The 19392-nt window shown below is 46.1% G+C and overlaps 1 protein-coding gene across 3 annotated transcripts in view; it reads left to right on the top strand.

Annotated features, from left to right (window-relative positions):
- The window catches only part of CLIP2 (CAP-Gly domain containing linker protein 2), a 122002-nt gene that overhangs the window by 88800 nt on the left and 13810 nt on the right, over window positions 1-19392 (top strand). For 2 of the 3 annotated variants that reach the window (XM_072640174.1, XM_072640173.1), the window contains exons 9-14: window positions 2575-2679; window positions 5680-6606; window positions 12262-12319; window positions 14203-14286; window positions 16028-16184; window positions 18469-18628. In XM_072640174.1, coding sequence (XP_072496275.1) covers window positions 2575-2679; window positions 5680-6606; window positions 12262-12319; window positions 14203-14286; window positions 16028-16184; window positions 18469-18628 — 1491 coding nt within the window. The remainder of the gene's footprint in view (window positions 1-2574; window positions 2680-5679; window positions 6607-12261; window positions 12320-14202; window positions 14287-16027; window positions 16185-18468; window positions 18629-19392) is intronic. The other variant, XM_072640175.1, reaches the window with a different exon arrangement.

The raw sequence follows: 19392 nt of genomic DNA, 5'->3' as shown, positions 1-19392 counted from the left end.
TTTTTCCTTTTTGGTCTAGATGTGATTTCATTAGCATTGGGAGCTCTTAGTTTGGAAAGTCCCTTCATCAGTTCAGACTGGCAACTTATTGGTGGCTTGTAGACTTGGAAAATTGCCTGGGACACTGAGGAGACTTGCCAGTGGTCTGTGTCACAAGCAAGGCTGGCCTTCTATGCAGTATGCAGAAATACCTCTAAGAATCAGAAATCAAGAGATAAAAGTGAAAAAAGATCCCTACCTCCAAGGAATTTAAATTCTCTTCAGTGGAAAGAGCACTGACCTGGGAGCCAAGGGCCCTGGCTTCAGATCTTGCCTCTGAAAAATTATCTGTGTGACCTAGGCAAGTCAGTTTCCTCTTCTGTAAAATGGGGGGATTTGGACTAGTTGCCTTTGAGGTTCCTTCCACCTCTAGACTGATGGTCCTATGATCCTATGTTATGTGACCTCTCTGGGTCTCAGTTTCCCCATCTGTAAAATGAGAAGATTGGATTGGATGGCTTCAGAGGTCCCTTCTACCTCTAGATTTAAGTCCTATTGACTTATGATCCTAATGGGAGGACAAGACATGTACATGAATCAACAAGCACTTACTGTGTGCCAAGTACTGTGCTGAGCCCTGAGGATATAAACAGTCCCTGCTCTCAAGGAACTTATATTCTAATGAGGAGAAAACACATTATAAATGATTACATTCAATAAACATAACAAATATATAGAAGATCACCTCAGAGGGATGGCACTACCAGTGGGGGGACCAGGAAAGGGAGTGCTTGAGCTGAGTCCTAAAAGAATCAGGTGGTTCTGAGAGGCAGGGATGAGCAAGGAGAGCATTCCAGGCATGGCGTACAGGTTGTTCAAAGGCATGGAGGTGAGAGATGGAGCATTGTGTGCAAAGAGTGGCAAGTAGGGGAACATGGAAAAGCAGGAAGGTTGTGCTAAACAAAGGAATTTCTATTTGATCCTGGAGATTATAGGGAGCCACTAGAGTTTATGGAGAAGGGAGAGCTCATATGATCAGACCTGATGACTTTGATAGCTATGTAGATGATAGATCGGAGTGAGGAAAGACAGGTAGGGAATGATGGAAGCACAGGTACAATATAGACAGGGTGCTCCCAGAAAGTGGGAGAAAAGAACGTTCCCCTTGAGCTGTAAGGCCCAGGGAAGTCTTCCTGGAGGAGAGGATGCCGTCATGGAGCCCCAAAGAAAAGAATTTTGGACTGGTCAAGATGAAGGAGTATTTGCCAGTTATGGCAGGCCAGCTTGTGCATGTCAGAATTTGGAGACATCTTGAGGTTACCCCCAAGCCCCATCTCCCTATTCTGGGATGACTCCGGAGTCACGGGAGAAAATTAGCAAGGACCATCTGGGTCAGATTCTGCTCCAGAGCATGGGATCCCAGCTGCAGGACCCTGTGTCCTGGGACAAAGGCAAGGTTGGCACCCTGGGGGAAGAGGGCACAGGGTAGATTGGGGTATCTCAGTGATCAGGCATTAAGCTGAGAGGTTTCCCTGAGGTACTGCTAGCCCCTGCAGGGGGCAACTGTGCTCCTTGCAGTCAGTTGGAAGAAAAAGAGCCATCTAAAAAATCAATTGACATGATAGCAGGTCACCTTGAAGGCAGTTTTTAGTATGGCTAAAGGTTTACCTTTTTGTTTTATTTTGTTCTTAATGGGATGAGAATGAAAAAAACAGGTGGATTCTTTAGGCTTTGATAGGATTCCAGTCCTATCACTGTAACTTTCCAATCACCTGGGTGCTGACTGTCCTTTTATCTGGCTTCTCCTTTGTCTTATACATATACAAAATGAGGAGGTTGGACCAAATGACCTCTGAGGTCCCTTCTAGCTCTAGAGTGGTAATCCTGTGATCCTATGTCCCTTCACCTCCTTGGACCTCAGTTTCCCCATCTGTAAAATGAGAGAGTTGGATCAGAGGTTCTCTGAAGTCCCTATCGGTTCTAGGTCTATGACCTTATAATCATAGACAGCTTCTTATGGCTAATGATTCTGCCCTTGGTCCTGAGAGACCTGAGTGTGGTCTCTAAGGGTCACAGGCAGGAAAACTTTGGAACTTTGAATCCAGAGAGGGGAAGTATGTGTAACTAGATGGCCTCTGGGGTCCTTTCCTGTTCCAAATCTGTGTTTGAGGAGGCAGTTTGGCATAGTGGGAAAAGTACTGGCATCAGGGAAGCCAGGTTCGAATCCTGAGTCTTCCATTTCCTGTGTGACTTTGGGCAAATTGCTTCCCCTCCCTGGGCCTCAGTTTCCTCCTCTGTAAAGTGAGAAGGTTGGACTAGATGTCCTCCAAAGTCCCTTCCATCTCTAGATCTGGGATCCCTTGATCCTAATTCATGTCCCCTCTGGGTGCCTCAGTTTCATTATCTGAAAAATGAGAGGGTTGGAGTAGATGGTCTCTGTGGTTCCTTTGTGCTCTGAATCTATGATTCTATGATCTTATGAATATGATGCAGCCTCTCTTCTCTCTCTCTCTCTTTCTCTCCTGCTTCGCGTTTCTCTCTCTCTCTGTCTCTGTCTCTCTCCCCAACTCTCCTCCCCTCCCCATGCGGGACCAGACTCAGACGCAGCTGGAACATGCTCGAATTGGAGAGCTAGAGCAGAGCCTGCTGTTTGAGAAGGCACAGGCAGAAAAGCTGCTCAGAGAGTTAGAGGACAATCGGGTAAAGACCCCCTCCCTTTCCCCACCCCTCCAGCCCTGCCCTCCCCCCACATGCCCTGGCTGCCAAACAGCTTCTCTGCTGAGCTGGCTTCTGTTCCCTCTTCTTCCCTTGGCCCCCACCCCCTCCTACCACCACCCTCCCTTATTTTGCCTTCTGTGATCTCTTAATTATTGCTTTTTTTTTTCCATTCCCTTTTGGAAACAGTAGAGAAATGCAAGCGGGTCAAGCTCAATGCTAACGTTTGGGTGCTGGTCCTGATTTGTTTCTCTAATTTGAGTTTATTTCTCAGCTTATCATCTCATCTTACCAGAAGTCTCCTGGGCATCAACTTCCTCATCTGTAAAATGAGAGGAGTTGGACTAAATGACTGCTGAGTCCCCCATCCATGTCTAGAATTGTATGATCCTAAGTCACTAAACATCTCTGGGCTTCAGTTTCCTCATCTTTAAAATAAGGTGGCCTCTGAGATCCTTTTCAGCTCTAGAGCTCGGATCCTGATTCCATGGTCATGCTTTCTGGGGATGACCAACAGGCCTCCACATCCCCCTTCTCTCCCTTTCACCATCCACATCTGTTCACAAATTCATTTTGCCTCCCAATATCACTTCCCATTCCCAATTCAAGTCTTCATCAGTCTCCCTCCTATCCGGGGCTTAGAAAGGGGAAGAACTGGGAGTGTTAATGGAGTACTTGGGTAAGGGACTGGTCCAAAAGCTTCACCGAGAGAAAGAAGAAAGAGGGCGATTCCCCTTTGAAATTCCCAGTTGGCCTCCACAAAGATGGTGGACCCAGGATCTGAGAGAGTAGTGAGAAGGGCCTTCAAGACAATGGAAGGAGAGGGCAGCTGTCTCTGACTGCGTATTACTTATTGGATGGTGGGGAAGGCCCTTGGAGTAGTTGGGAATGAAGCTTATATCTGGTAAAACTTGGGAGAAGACCATCACCAGTCCTCCGAAGTCTGCTAACTTTCATCTAGGGCCCAATGAGATGATCAGTGTGTCAGGCGTGATGTCTAGGGGACAGGATCAATGAAATCCACTGGGACTGAGTATCTCATTTTGGTCCTGGGGGATAGGATTCTGGCCCTGAATATGTCATGCTGTATAAGTTGGCCTATTCTGGCCTATTCCCTTCCTGCTCACCATGGGCATCAAGATCAGGTCCCAAACAAACTTCCCTCCCAAAGCTTTCCCAAAACCCTAAATCAATCATCTTAGTCTAGTCAGTGATCTCAGAGTTCCTAAACTTTCTAGCAGAGCTGGGGCTAAACTGGAGGGAAGCTGCTGGGCTGGATATTCTCCTTGCCTTCTAGGAGAACTGGGACTAAGGGTAGGCAATGAGGGAAACATCCTAGGGTGCAGCACCTGAGGAGGGCAGGGAAAGGGGGTACAAGGGAGGATGCTTTGGAATGTTATATCTTATTAAAGCCATATCTTTAATGCCAGATAAATTCTGCTCTCCATGTCAAGCAGCTATTTTGTGATAGCTCAGTCAGATTTCATGTGCTCCAGTGAAGGCCCCATGCTTCCCCAGTAGGCCATATCTCTCAGCACAAAGTTTTTCAGACTGTTGTTAGAGGGGCAAGTAATTTCCAAAACTTGCTTGAAGCACATCAGTACCCTGAGCATTCACCCACCATCCATCCACTGCCATATTTTATTTATGTTGCTAATAACTGCTAACTTTCTGATACCACTGGTGAACCTCCCTCCTTTAACCCCAGGGTAGCAGGGCACTTCCCCTGGTCTCTGTAAGAGTGGCAGGGCTTGGGACTAACCAGGAATACTGATTGATCAGAAGCGTAAGGTTTTACCTTTCTATCAGCTGCTGTCACCATTGTTTCCATGACTGCTGCTTGAGGATGAGAGAAATATTGTTGACTGGGAAAACACGATTTTTAAAAATGCATGGGTATGTTTATAGATGGGCCAGTTTCTTCTTGTATAGCCTTAGCAAGTGTGCATACCAATATATCTGGCCATATTATTTATATATATTTTCTGTATATTATATGTATAAAATATTGTTATATATTATATTATATTACATTGAATTATATTATATTACATATTATTTATATGATCTTGAGAAAGTCACTTAACCTAGCTATGCCTCAGTTTCTTCTTCTGTAAAATAAAGGAGCTGGAATAGCTACACTCTGAGATAACTTTGAATTCTAAATCTATGATCCTATATTATGTATGTACACATACAGAAATTTGAGTTAAGGCAAAGAGGCAGGAAATGGCCCATTTGCAGATTGGCTGGCTGGCTTTGGCCCATTTAAAGATTGGCAGGCTGCAGTTCCCCAAATGCAAAGAAGGATTTGATTTAGAGATTCTAAAAAGCACCCAACTCCAAATGAACTTAATTGTTAAAGCACCAAAAAGGGGAGGACATTTTGGAGTTGGAAAACAGGGAGTTAAATAGCAAATCTATTGGGTGTTTTTTTTTTAACTTAATGATAAGGAATTCATTTTACTATTTTTTCTTTTCAAGATGAGGTTAAAAAAAAATTTATTGTTTCTAGCCTTATCCCATAAAAGTGGGTCACAAATGAATTGCACTGTGTTTGAAGTCAAGCATTTCTCTGAACATGGGCTGACCCGTTTGCATACTGGGCTTTTTCTGTACTCAGACAAAGGTCATCTACCAAGTGAGGCAAAGTCATTCTCTGGATGTGTCCTCCTTTTTGCCTTTATGTGACACAGCAGCTGACTCTAGACATGAGCAGACCCAGCCTGTGACAGTGCCCAATTCTCTTAGCTTCCCTTTTGTCCCACTCATCACACCTGTTGTGAAAATGGGCTGACTTTGCCAAGTCTGGCAGCTGGTACCCTGGGGTAAAGCTGGAAGCTAGGAGGAATACACACACAAATCTCCCCATCTCATCATGGAGACCCTCAGTCTGGGAAGGAATGCCCATCATCCCTGGCGTTCCTCCTTCCACCCTGTCTGCAGGGCAGGTCCCAACTGACATATCTTCCCTCTTGCTTCCAGATGACAACGGTGGCGGAGAAGTCGAGGATCCTGCAGCTGGAGGAGGAACTGAGCCTCCGGCGGGGAGAGATCGAGGAGCTCCAGCAGTGCCTGCGGCAGACAGGTCCCTCGGACCCCTCAGATACCAGTCCATCCTCCGAGGCCCTGAGGCTCCGGGAGCAGCTTCTGTTGGCCAGCAAGGAGAGTGGGCTACTTAAGGACAAGTATGAGAAGGCCCTTAAGGCCTACCAGCTGGAGGTGGAGAGGTTGAAGACCTCCAACGAAAAGTATGCCCAGGAGATCGTGGAGCTAAAGCACAAAGTCCAGCAGGCCACCAGTGAGAACATGGGGCTGATGGACAACTGGAAGTCCAAGCTGGACACGCTGGCTTCAGACCACCAGAAGTCTCTGGAGGACCTGAAGGCCACCCTCCACTCGGGCCCCAACACCCAGCACAAGGAGATCGTGGAGCTGAAGGCGGTGATGGAGAGCATCAAACTAGAGCACCAGCTGGAGCTGGGCAACCTGCGGGCCAAGCACGACATCGAGACCGCTGTGCTGGCCAAGGAGAAGGAAAGCCTCCTGGCAAAGCTGGAGCAGGCCCGCAGTGAGCTGGAGGACGTGCGCCTGCACTGGAAGGCACAGCTGGAAGCCAGGTCTGACCAGCACCTGCTGGAGCTGCAGGAGGCCAAGGAGCAGTGCAGGGATGCTGAGCTGCGGGCCCGAGAGCTCGGCAGGCTGGACGGAGAGTGTAAGGAGCAAGCCCAAGCCATCGATTTCCTGAAGGAGCAGATCTCCCTGGCGGAGAAAAAGATGTTGGACTACGAGGCACTGCAGAGGACGGAGGCCCAGAGCAGACAGGAAATCCAAAGGTTACAGGAAAAACTCTTGGTGACAGAGAACAGACTCCAGTCCATGGAATCCCTCTGCTCTTCTCAGCACTCCGATGTAGGCTTGGATGCTGCTCTAGTGCTCTTGTTTTCTTTTTCTGATGGGCTGGCCTGGGGGGTGGGTTTGACAAGACAGATGCAAGGCTGGAAATAGGGGAAAAGACCAGACCTGGAATTTCTTTGGTACGTGGAAGTCCCAGGTGAGGGAACTCCCTCCTTGAATGCAAATTGGCCCCTTCTCTGCCACATAGAGTTTTAGACAGTTGCCTAGAATACCAAGAGGTTAGGGTCATACAACCAATACCGTGTCAAGGTAAGTCTTGAGGTAAAGTCTTCCAAGGATATCTTCCAGGCAAAGCTCCTAAGGATGGTTCACTACACCAGTGATTTTAAACTCAAATAGACCATACATGAGGACCTCATGTTGACTTAGTTTTAAAATGTAACACTGTCTAGATTGTATTCTTACTTATTTTGTTAACTATTTCCCAATTACATCTTAAGCTGGTTCGGGCCACATGTAGGAATAGTATGGGCCACATGTGACCTATGGACCATGTATTTGACACCTTTGACCTACACCATGCAAGCTCCCATGGGCCAGAAATAGTTCTTATAATTGTGAGGGAAGTTAGTCGATGTCACAAAGCCAACCAGTTTTTCAGGGGCCTCTGGTATGGTACAGTGTATCTGGGGTCTGAGGTCCCATCCGCACAGAGCTGCTTCCTTGCCTGTATGATTATGGACAAGTCCTTTCCCTCTCTTGGCCTCAGACAGAAGGGAAATATGCTTCTATTCCATTCCCCTAGGTCCCTGTGGGCTTACCCACTGGATTTGCTCCTCCGCTTCCCTATGTCTTCTGAGGAGGGAAGAGGGAGAGGTGACAAGTATTTGTGTGGCTATTTGTATGATCTTACGTTTAGCGCTAGGAGAAACCTCAGTATGACTAATTTAATCCAAATATCCCGTTTTACAGAGAAGGATACTGAGACCAGTAGAATGAAAAGTTTGGATGAAAAGACCTGCCAGGAGCTATACAATTTAGAGCTATAATTCTATAAGCCTCTATTTCTCATCTAACCCTCTCATTTTACAGAGGAGGAAACTGAGACCCATGCTCTTTCGCCTATACTGTGCAAACTCTCTAAGGTCCTCCCCAGTTCCAGAATTCCATGGTTTTCTCCAGTCAGGGAAGTTTGCTGCCACTTACCATGATACTGTGGAAAGACTTCTTGATTTGGAATCATGGATCATGGGTTAAATCCCGACCCTTCCCCTTACTGCCTTTGTGACCTAGGGAAAAATCACTTAACCCCTTTGGGCCTCAATTTTCTCTTCTGAAAAATCAGAGAGTTGGACTAGATGACCTTCAAGGTCCCTTCTAGCTCCAAATCTAGGATTCTGGGAATAACCATGAAATCATTTTTCCATTTCCCTCAATTCCTTTCCTCTTTTTCCTCCCCAGCAGAAAGAATGAGACAAATGAGACAAACACTGGGTAAACCCAGTCAGATTTTGTGGGATAGGATGAAAAATGGTTCCCTACTCTCCACTCTCCCCCATAACTCCCTCTGGGGTCTATCCTATATCTAGCTGCCCCTCCACTCATGGGGAACTTGCATTTGCAACATCATCAGTTTCTGTCGGTTCTAAGAGTTGAATAACACCTTCATTTGTATGTGTCCCCTTAAAAGCTAAGAGAAGCCCCCAAAGGTCTCATTTTGGACTCTGATGCAAAAGCTAAAGCAGAGAACTGAGGACCAGCGGTCTTCTGAATTTTCCTGTTAGCCCTGCCTGGACCCAGAACTGTGGACACCCTCTCCATGGTGCTGAAAATAGAGTTTGCAGAGAAATCCTAGAGGGGGTCTCTTTTATCCTACCCACATATTTGACTCCCCCTTTTTCATTATGGGAGATATCTCCTACTGAAGTTTGTGGTTCCCCCAAGAAGCTAGAATTATATACATCCCCAGTAGGAGCCTGGCAGGGGAAAAAAGAGATGAGTCCTAGAGTGACCAGTAATTTTGAGGACTGGGAAAGAGACAAATGCTGTATTGATACCGCCTACATATACATTGTTGTTCAGTTGTGTCTGACTTTGTGACCCCATCTGCAGAGGGGGGAGGTTCTTAGCAAACTGGTTTGCCACTTCCTTCTCCAGTGAATTAGGCAGAGGGTAAGTGACTTCCCCAGGGTCACACAGTTAGTTTCCGAGGCTGGAGTTGAACCCAGGTCTTCCTGACTTCAGTCCCAGCACTCTATCCACTGAGCCATCTAGCTCCCTCTATATACATTATCACCACCTAGTACAGTAGAACCCACAGAATATCAGAGCTGGAAATTGCTTTTGACACCATGCAGTCCAATGCCCTCATTTCATAGAGGCCAAAAAATGACTTCTCTGAGGTCACATAGCTAGTTAGTTGCGGATGAGAATGAAGGTTTCTATATTCCAATCCTGGATTCTTTGTTATAGCATGCTTCCTCATTTAACAAATGATGAGGTGGAGATGCACCCAAAATCATTCTCTTTGGTGACAGGGGCATCCAGTTCTGGAATTGAAAAGACTGAACAAGAATGACATTCCCTTCCCTGGTGGCTGGTTGGAATTCCACTTGGGAAGGATCTTCCTCAGAGGGGAACTTTGGGGAGTTCTGAAATTATCATGGTTACCTTGAGAGTCTGGAAAAGAGCATGCTCCTCCATCCTTCTAGGCACAGACAGAAGACCCAGGTAATCAACCCCAGAATGAACACTGTTCACCAACATCCCAAGTTGTTCTCCAAATCCATCAGGCCCAGAGTATGTTCAATCTCAACACTCACTACAGTGAGTGAGTTAGGGGGTCTGATAAATACTGTTTGATGTGAGGGTTGCTCTTCTCCCTGGTCACCCACCCCTGACCTGAGCATAGTGTAGTAGGAAGGATGCTGAATCAAGAGTCAGAAGAGATAAATTCTATCATGAGCTCTGGCCCTCACTTACTATGCAACCTTGAACAAATGCCCTCCCCTCTTCTCATCTCAGGTTCCTCCTTTGTAAAATGAAGGGATGGAATTAAAAGAGAATTTCTAAGGCCCTAGTCCATTTATATACTTGATAAATCTGTAAGAAACATCCTATTTTGAGAATTAGTGTCTGTATAGTTTTATTATACATACATATATTTAATTTATAGATACACTTATATTGAGAAGACTTGTAATTTCATCATTGTATAGAATTCGATAGATTTTATTCCATTCCTATATACTTGATAAATATAAGGAATGCCTTACTTTAAGAATAATATCTACATATTATATACAGATATATAATTTATATACATATTCATGTATATATATATATGTATGTGTATACATATACATGCACAGAGACACACACACACACATTTTAATTATCATTCCATCAGAGTAGGGAATTCACAGTAAGGAGCTTCTCCCAGTGCCAGCCATACTTCTAGGGGTACAGAGAAGGCAGGGATTTGTTCAGGTCCCACAGCCTGTGTGTGATGGGGTCTTCCTGACTGGGAGGTTCACCATCTCTCTGTTATGTCACTGTTCATGGTCTAGTGGATTAAGGGCCAACCCCAGAGGGCTGAGGTCATGTTCTGATGCTTCCAAACTGTTTGTCTCTGGGCAAGACACTTAAATCTCTTGGTGTCTTCATGAGACTTGCTGAGTGACCACATTTACTCATCATCATTGGTGGAGAGAGTTCCTTATCAGGAGTTCTTCACATCCCTGAAATCACTGGGCCTTTCCCCCTAAATACACACACAGTGGGGGAGAGAGATAGGCACATCTTTTTCGAGTTCTCCCTTCCCTTCCCTTCTCTTCCCTTCCCTTCCCTTCCCTTCCCTTCCCCCTCTGACTTTTAAGATTGGTTAGGAGGTGATTATGCCCACTAGATGGCATCATATTGCATAGAGTGCTGGACCTGGAGTCAGGAAGATTCATCTTCTTTGGTTCAAATCCAGCCTCAGATGCTTACCAGCTGTGTGACCCTGGGCAAGTCACTTCACCCTGTTTGCCTCAGTTTCTTCATCTGTCAGATGGGCTGGAGAAGGAAATGGCAAAGTGCTCCAGTATCTTTGCCAAGAAAACCCCAAATAGGGTCACAAGGCACTGGACAAAACTAAAAAACAACTGAACAACTGTAATCCACATTATAAAAGGATTCACTTTGGGCTTCCACTCAGCCTACTTCAAACAGGATTAGATCGATCCATATTTTTGTTACGATCTAACTCTCCAATAACATTACATACAGTGAGCTCCTCCTATAATGTTCCTTTTGATATCTATAAATATGTCTCAGCTGCTTTTATAGAGCAAACAGAATCTTTCCCCAGAATCCCAAGGGAGAGAAGCAAAGCCCACCTCAGAGAAGTGTTCCCATGTGGACAGACAAGGTGCATCCTAGGCCATAATAAGGCAGACATTTCCATTTTTGTCCCTGAGTTTTACATTTCCCAAATAAGACTTAAAGGGATTTTAATCCTGTTGGAATCCATCTGTTAGAGTTACATGCAGAGGAGTGAGGGGAACGTTCAGACAATCACCTGGAAGATAGGATCTGCCCCATGGACAATTTAGTGGAATTCAGTGGCAGGGGCCTGAACTCCTGGGCATCCCACACAACTGTTGGCCCTGAGCAGGCTCTCCATCAGACAAAAGTGATTCATTCATCATTGTCCCATGACCACCCTCTCCTGGTTCACAGACCCTGATCCCCCCTATCTTAGATTGAGAACACCCCTCTGGTGTTCTATGATGAGCATTGGCAGGAAGATTAACCCAAGCACTAAGCCTTGTTTTTGATAATGTCCTACAGTTCTCTCCAGATTCAAGGGGTTAAGCCTAGAGAGAAAGTAGATTTCTAGGTCTCACATGGTATGGTTTTGGGAAAGGTTATATTTACTTTTTAATCTTAGGAAATTCTAGTCTATTGACCTGGCTTAATAATCCATATGTGTGTGTGCATACCTTTGGTGGGAGATGGGAGATTTGGATGTTTTCATTGGTTGCGGGTTCAATATAAGTCAGCGGGGTGACATGAGAGTCAGGAAAACAGCTGAGATCTTGAACCATGCTATCAGGATCCTGGTGTCCAAAATAAGGGAGATGGAAGTCATGTTGTCCTCTGCCCAGATCAGGTCACCTCAGCCCTGGGCATCACATTTTAAGGCCATGGGAAAAGCAGCCCAATGTGGTAGAAAGCTGACATTGAAGTCAGGAAAGCTGGGTTCAAGAGTCAGCTCCAAAACGTACTACCTGTGTAAACCAGGACCAGTCACAACTTTCCAGTGCCCCAGACATCCCGCTCAGAATAGAAATTGCATAAAGTTGCTGATTTGCATTGGAGAGGGAGTTTCCTCATGGTGCATTTCTTAGACCAATAAAATCAGGAGTTTGAGCCATATGAAAAAGTAGGGAAATGGGCACATTCAAAAGAGGGTGACCAGGGGGGCTGAAAGGTCTGGAACCTGTCTTGAAGTCCAACATCCTAACTTGGGATCGGAGGCTCAGCCTTCGAGTCCTTCCATGGGGTGCATGGCCAAGGAGATGTTCTCACTCTATGATGGCGCAGGCTGTGGCTAATCAGGTGCTTCACTTGTTCAGGTTTTAAGGAGACTCCAATAAAGCGGGATTTGGTAGGTCAGAGAAGGAGGAAGTGAGTACATCCCCTCACTAAGACCATTTCTTTCAGGTGATCGAGACAAATGACATTTCAGAAGAGAAGATCATAATGAAACAAACTATGGAGGGTAAGGGGATGTCTATTGTTTCCTTCCCTCCCCTTGGGTTGGATGTTGGGGCTTGGAGTCTGAGGAATGACTATTCTTGGAAGGCACTCTCATGGGTCATTTCTTACAGCTAAAATGTCTCTCCTGCCTGTTTAGTGAAATCCTAAAACACAATGATTTCTGGGACCTTCTTTGCAACCTTTAGTCTTTTTGTTGTTCAGGGTCACATAGCCCATATGTGTGAGAAGTAGACATTGTACCTAGGTCTTCATGGCTTTTGAGGCTGGTTCTCTAACCATTATACAGCACTGTCTCATCATATGAAAAGGTGGCCTTCATTGTGCCCTGTGTTGCCTACCCCTAGTCCTGGCTCTAAAAGGATGAGGGGATTGGGAAGCTCCACTGTCAGGGGAGGGGAGGCAAGTGTAAGAAGACTGGAAAGGTAGGAAGGGGAAAAGTTGAGAAGAAATTTAGTTGACAAATAGAGGATGCCATCTTTGATCTTGGATGTAATAGGGAGCCACTGAAGTGAGTAGAAGAGGGAGGTAATATAGTTAGATCTGTGCTTGGCAGCTGAGAGAAGGATGGATTCATGTGAGAAGAGACCTGACACAAAGTCCAATTCAAAGACTATTTCAATAGTCCAAGTGAGTCAGTGAGTGCATGAACTGGGCTAATGCCTGTGTGAGTGAAGAGGAAATAAGAGAGATGTTGTTAAAGTAGAAAGTATTTGGCAATGGATCAGGTATATGGGGTGAATGAGAGTGAAGAGCTGAGATGGCCAGTTGAGAGCTCCTAAAGTTGGTTGGAAAGATGGTGGTTTCCTCAATATTAAGAGAAAAGTTCAAAAGAAGGAAGAGGGTTTTGGGGGAAAGGTGACTGAGTTTTGAGTGGCCTGTTTGAGATCTCTAACTGGAGATCTTCAAAAGGAAGTTGATGATGTGAGACTGTAGCTCAGGAAATAGACTATGGCTGAATATATCAGTCTGGGAATCACCCATGGAGAAATGATTGTTGAACCCAAAGGGAGGTGATTTGATCACCCAGTGAGATAATATAGAGCAAAAAGGAGAAGTGGATCCAGGACAGAGCATCAGAGGATACCCATGGTCAGTGGTAATGGATGAAGAACAAGTGCAGAAAACTGGGATGAAGCAGTCAGAGGAATAGAAGGAGAGCCAGGAGAGAGTGATATCATGAAAACTCAGGAGAGTATTTAAGAGGAGAAGGTGTGCAGCAGTGCTGAATGCTGTAGAGAGGTCATGAAGGATGTGGACGAAGAAAAGGCCATTTGATTGGCCATTGGACAGATCACTGGTAACCTTGGAGAGAGCAGCTTTATTTAGGGCTCAGTTCCATTTGGTGATGGCCCATAGTGAGGGGTTTATAAGTATTTATTGATTTATTATCCCACTCTCCTTAATGTTGTGGAATCAATTCAAGAAAAGTCTATTAAGCGTTTACCATGATGGGTCAGTCTCCTGAAAGGCCCAAAAACAGGAAACGGAAGACGTGAGAAGGGGAAAGGTGAATGGTCCAGGATGGCTGGAATGAGGACTTCTTGTCACATGAGGGCACTGGATGAGGTGACCTCCAAGGTCTCTTTCAGCTCTCTATGTAGATCACTGTGTGAAATGAAGTAGCGACTACTAGGTTGGAACCAGATTATGGGGAGCTTCAAATGTCAGGATGAAAATCTCTTATTATTTATTTGGCAATGGGAGGGGCTACTGCTAGAAACTTGGTAGAAGGGGAATCCAAGCAGAGCAGCGTGTTAGGAAATCTTTCATGGGTCTTCACCCTTTGGTTCAGGCTTTCCAGACTCAAACAAACTGTTGGGGACCATTAGGTCATGGAGTATTTGCCATGACAGTTCCCCTGAATCATTTCTCTTCTCCCCAAAGACTTACAGGACAAGCTAAGTAAGAGAGACAAAGAAGTGGCGTCCTTGGTATCACAGAACGAGATGCTCAAGGCCCAAGTAAGTGGTAAGTTTCCCTATGACACTAGGTGGCCAGTTGCATGTTGGAACCAGTCGTGAATACCCTTCTTCCTCCTTGTCCCAATGAATCCCTCCCTCCCCAACCACCACCACCATCTAACAGGGTGCCTGAAATTCTGCCATTAGAGCTTTGGATCTTAATTGCGTTAAAGTATCTAAGATGCTTCTGATGTGCAGAGGGTCACATGTTCAGAATGGGGCAGGACCAACTGACTAAGGGTTTTGGGTGTGCCAAAGAATAGGATGATAGGAAGATTAGGTAATACCCAGAGGCTTGTCCCCTGGGCTGTCAGTGACAGAAAGAAAGTCTCTGTCTTCAATGAGCTTCTGTTCCAATGGAAGAAAACAACCTGAGCAGAAGCCACCAATTAGAGGGAGGGAGGTACATGGATGGACCAAGAAGTAACAACTAACAAAGAGACAGAGGAGTGAATGTGGTAGCTTTGGAGATGGAGGAAATGGGTTCAAATCTCACCTCTGCTGATTACTCCCTGTACATTGTGGCACAATGCCTATCACCTCCCTGGTCCTCAGTTTCCTTATTTGAAAAATAAGAAGATTTGGTTATATGGCCTATGAGGTCCTTTCCAAATCTAAGAACCTATGATCCAAATGGAAAAACAATGAAAAAGAAGACGCTGGAATTAAAAAATCATTGCAGGTAGGGACCATTTAGTGGAGAAGCAAACCTGGCACCTTCATTAGGTCATCACTATTATGAAACCATGGGATGTATTGGAAATAGTGCTGGACCGAAAGTGAGGAGAGGCATGGGTATGGGTCCTCGATCTCACTCCCACTAGTGACTTTGGGCAGTCACTCCACATCTCCAAGACTCAGTTTCTTCATCTATAAAACAGAGATGATGCCGTTGGCGCTGCCCACCTCACAGAGTTGTTGTAGAAAAATGTTTTGAAGCCTTTACAGAAGAACAGAAGTGGGTTTTGCTTTTGCAGGGACTGGTATTAGTCATGGGGATCTGGAGTCACCCCAGAGAAGGGAAATTATATCAAATATACTATTTTAAGAAGGCAGGAAATACGTTTAGAAAGATTTCTTCAGCTTTAGCAAGCCAAAGTGGCAATAGTTCTACTTAGCCAAGGACCTATAGGGCCTGCTAGATTGGTGTTAACCATCCCCCTGCCAAATGAGAGTGTTCAATGTCCTTTCCTGTCCTCCTGTCTCCTGTCACCTGCCTGAGAAACAGCAGCATCCCCCCAGTGACCCACCCACAGGGGTTAGTCCTGTGTCCCAGGGGAGAAAGGGCTGATGCCCCAAGAGGCCAAAGAATGGATTTGACATTGGTCCCACCACCAGGAAGATGAGTACATAGGTAGGTAGGTAGGTAGGTAGGTAGGTAGGTAGGTAGGTAGGTAGGTAGATAAGTAAAGCATTTAAGGGCTTACTATGACCCAGCTACTGTGCTAAGCTTTGGGATTTCAGATGCAAGAAGAAAGTCTCTGCCCTTAAGAAGCTTCTATTCCAAAGGAAGAAAACAACCTATACAGGGGAGCTGGAAAGTGGGGGTGGGTGGGACTGGAGGGGGGAGGTGGCTCACAAGGAGGTGGAGAAGTCTGGGGAGCTAGAATCCCACCAAGAGAGAAGTAAGGATGGCCCAGCCCCCCAGGGAATGGCCTCATCTGCTCTCCTTTAAACCCTTGGCCTATGAACCAGGCCCACAGTTCGTGGCCATCTTAACCCCTACATCTGGCATTTCTCATCCACAGCCCTGGAAGGCAAGTGTAAGTCAGGAGACAAGAAGGCAGACGTCCTCCTGAAGGAGAAGAAGCGGCTAGAAGCTGAGCTAGAGGCTGTGTCCCGAAAGACCCATGATGCCTCTGGGCAGTTGGTGCTCATTAGCCAGGAGCTGCTGAAAAAGGAGCGGTGAGTGGGCTCGACCAGGAGACCCCCAGCTGCCTCAGATACTCTCCCCGCTCGCATGCCAAGGTGTGCTCCATGCCAGAGCTCCCTGCTAAGCACTTGGCTAGGAGAAGAGGGCACAGCAAGAGGGACGATACCCATCCTGTCTGTGGGGAGCATGCCATCTATTGGTGAGGCCAAACAGTCTTGTGGAAAGAGCCCAGGATTTCAAATCCAGTGTGACTCTGAGGAGGAAGGAAGAGAGAAAAGAAGGAAGGAGAGAGGGAGGAAGGAAGGAAGGAAGGAAGGAAGGAAGGAAGGAAGGAAGGAAGGAAGGAAGGAAGGAAGGAAGGAAGGAAGGAGGGAGGGAGGGAGGGAGGGAGGGAGGGAGGGAGGGAGGGAAGGAAGGAAGGAAGGAAGGAAGGAAGGAAGGAAGGAAGGAAGGAAGGAAGGAAGGAAGGAAGGAAGGAAGGAAGGTAGATCTGGTATTCTATCCACTTCCCCTTTTTGCTAACATAGGATCATAGATCCAGAGCTTAAAGGGAAATCAGAGGCCATCTGGTCCAACCCCCTTATTTTACACAAGAACAACCTGAGGGCCAGAAAGGTTCCTTGCTCAAGGTCATGAAACAGTAAAAGTTTATAGGCTCATAGATTTGAAGCTGGGAAAGACCTAAGGTCCATCCCCCTCATTTTACAGATGAGGAAACTGAGGCCCAAGGATGTTAAGTGACTTGCCCAAAGTCATGCATGTTGCAGGTCTCAGAGGCAGGATTTGAACTCTCATCCCCTGACTCTAGACCCAGTATCAATCTATCCTGAGCTTTATTTTCCTTTTCTGCAAAATGGGAATAGCAAAGGATCCATGCACTCTGTGCTTCCCAGGGCTCCTGTGAGGCTGGGATGACCCTCTGGGGTGCTGCCCTCACTGTTGTCCGCAGGGGACATGCTGCCTTCTGGGCTGCTCCAGGAAATCCATTTGAAGGAGGATCCATCCTTCAGTCCAGTGTATGACTTTCTTTTCTCAGTCTCTGTCCTTGGCCTCAGGCGCCCTCTAGTGGAATTTGAGAGCCCACGGTAATACAGGGGAGACTTTCCTACATGACACACTCATTTCCAAAGGGCTGTTTTCTACCCTTGCAGCCTTTATTTTTTTTAAGTGGATCCTCTTTTCCTTTTTTAAAAGGTTTGTTTCTGCCTTACATTTTTACATCACAAGTCTTTTTCCAGTGAATTTTCCCTTGTCACAACAACAAAAACACCATTAGAAGTAAAATAAAAGACCAACAGTTATACAATATTCCACACCCCCAAGCCCCCACCTCTCCAACAAAGGAGGGTGTCCATTTTCTTTGGGTCTGCAGCCCATGCATGATCCTTTCTGATCACAGTCAGCTCCCTTGCCCTTGCATCAGTTCAGATAAATCTTCCCATGTTTCTCATCTTAGAAACTGTTCCAGACACAGTTCAAATGTCTCCTTCTCCAGGAAGCTCTCCCTGACTACACCCCAGCCCATAGTGATGTTTTCCTTCCTTGGAGCTCCTCCCTTACAAAGTTATGAAAGTCAGACTGAGATAATATATAGAAAGGATCTTGGAAACCTTAAAGCATTGTGTGAATGTCAGCTGTGAGGATGAGGAATATGGGAAACCTTTAATCATGTCCCCCTGCCTGAAATACTTTCCCATTGCCTTTTGCCCATCTTTCAAAGCTCGATTCCTATCTCATCTCCTCCAAGAAGCATCCCATGCCTACATCAGTCCATCATGTTTCTTCCAGTAGTGGTTAAACAGGAAGACCTGAGTTCAAATCCAGTATCAGACGCTTCCTAACTGTGTGACTGTGGGCAAGTTTCTCCCCCTCAATGATTCTGTTTCCTCATCTGTAAAAATGATGAGAGTTTGGACCTTGGGCAGGTCTGTGCCTTGGACCTCAGATGCTTTCTCTGTAAAATGTGGATGCCAGACTCAGTGGTCTCTGAGCCCCTTCACAATCTCATGATCCTCTGGGATCCTAGAGCCCTGACTGTCTCTTATCTCCTCTGTGGCTCTTAGCAAAGCCTTCTCTGGAGCATCTCTTGCCTTGTTTTTTAATTGTCTTATTTGAGTTGGTCTCTCCCCAGCTGAATCACCCATTCCTAATGATACCTTGTCCTCCTTCTCTGAGGTCTGAGCATCCACTTGGTTCTCAGGAAATTATTTTTGCATGAATGAGTACAGGGACCAAGGATGTTGGGGCTCCTGCCACAACTGGGGGGCACGGACACGCCAGGCCATGACCAGTCATCTTGGTCTGTTTCCTGTCCAGGAGTCTGAATGAGCTGCGGGCCTTGCTGCTTGAAGCTAACCGTCACTCCCCGGGGCCGGAGAGGGACCTGAGCCGCGAGGTGCACAAGGCTGAGTGGAGGCTCAAGGAGCAGAAACTGAAGGACGACATCAAAGGGCTGAGAGAGAAGCTGGTTGTGCTGGTGAGTGAGGCAAGGAGGCTGGGAGGGTGGCTACAAGGGAAGTGTTTTTCCTGAAGATGCTCAGAGGACCCTCCCCCCCAAAAAATAATCCTAACAGGCAGATGGGACAGTTTGGCTCTTAGGTTGGTGATGTGGAAGCACACATTTTAAGAATATTTTCTAAGCAAACCATAAATAACATTAACTTTAAGCTTTCATGTACTTGACCAAAAGGTGGTAGACCCAGAGTATAGAATGGGACATACATTTTGGGACATAGACAAAGGAAGAATTTGCTTTACTCCTCCCTGCATATTTGTTACAAGTTTTTCTTCTTGATTGAAAGGGAGAAGTTGGAAAGAGGAAATACATACTTGTTAATTTTTTTAATGAAAAATAGTTTATACATACAACAAGGTATCATGATATAGTAGACTTTATGCTGGACTTGGCCTCAGGACATCTGGGTTCAAATCCCACCTGAGACTCTTACTAGTTGACCTGCATGGCCAAGGGTGAGTCACGTGAGCTCTCCAAGACTCAGATTCATCACCTATAAAATAGAGATTTCAGTGGCAGAGTCTTTCCCTGGGAGTCATTAGCAGTGACAGAGCAGATGGCAATGTCAGGAGGTCTGGAGGGCAGAGCAGCCAGGCAGAGGACAGTGGCATGTTTATCTAGCAGCTATGTGATCATTGATGACGTACTGACCCTCTGTTGGAAAGTTGACTGTGTCTACCCCTGCTGGGAGGATCATTGTTGGGCTCTGTTTGTCCCTCCATGGG

This window comes from Notamacropus eugenii, chromosome 2, assembly GCF_028372415.1.
Source record: "Notamacropus eugenii isolate mMacEug1 chromosome 2, mMacEug1.pri_v2, whole genome shotgun sequence".
Classification (NCBI taxonomy): Eukaryota; Metazoa; Chordata; class Mammalia; order Diprotodontia; family Macropodidae; genus Notamacropus; species Notamacropus eugenii.
The sequence above is the reverse complement of the archived record's forward strand: the minus strand, read 5'-3'. Positions and strand labels throughout refer to the sequence as shown.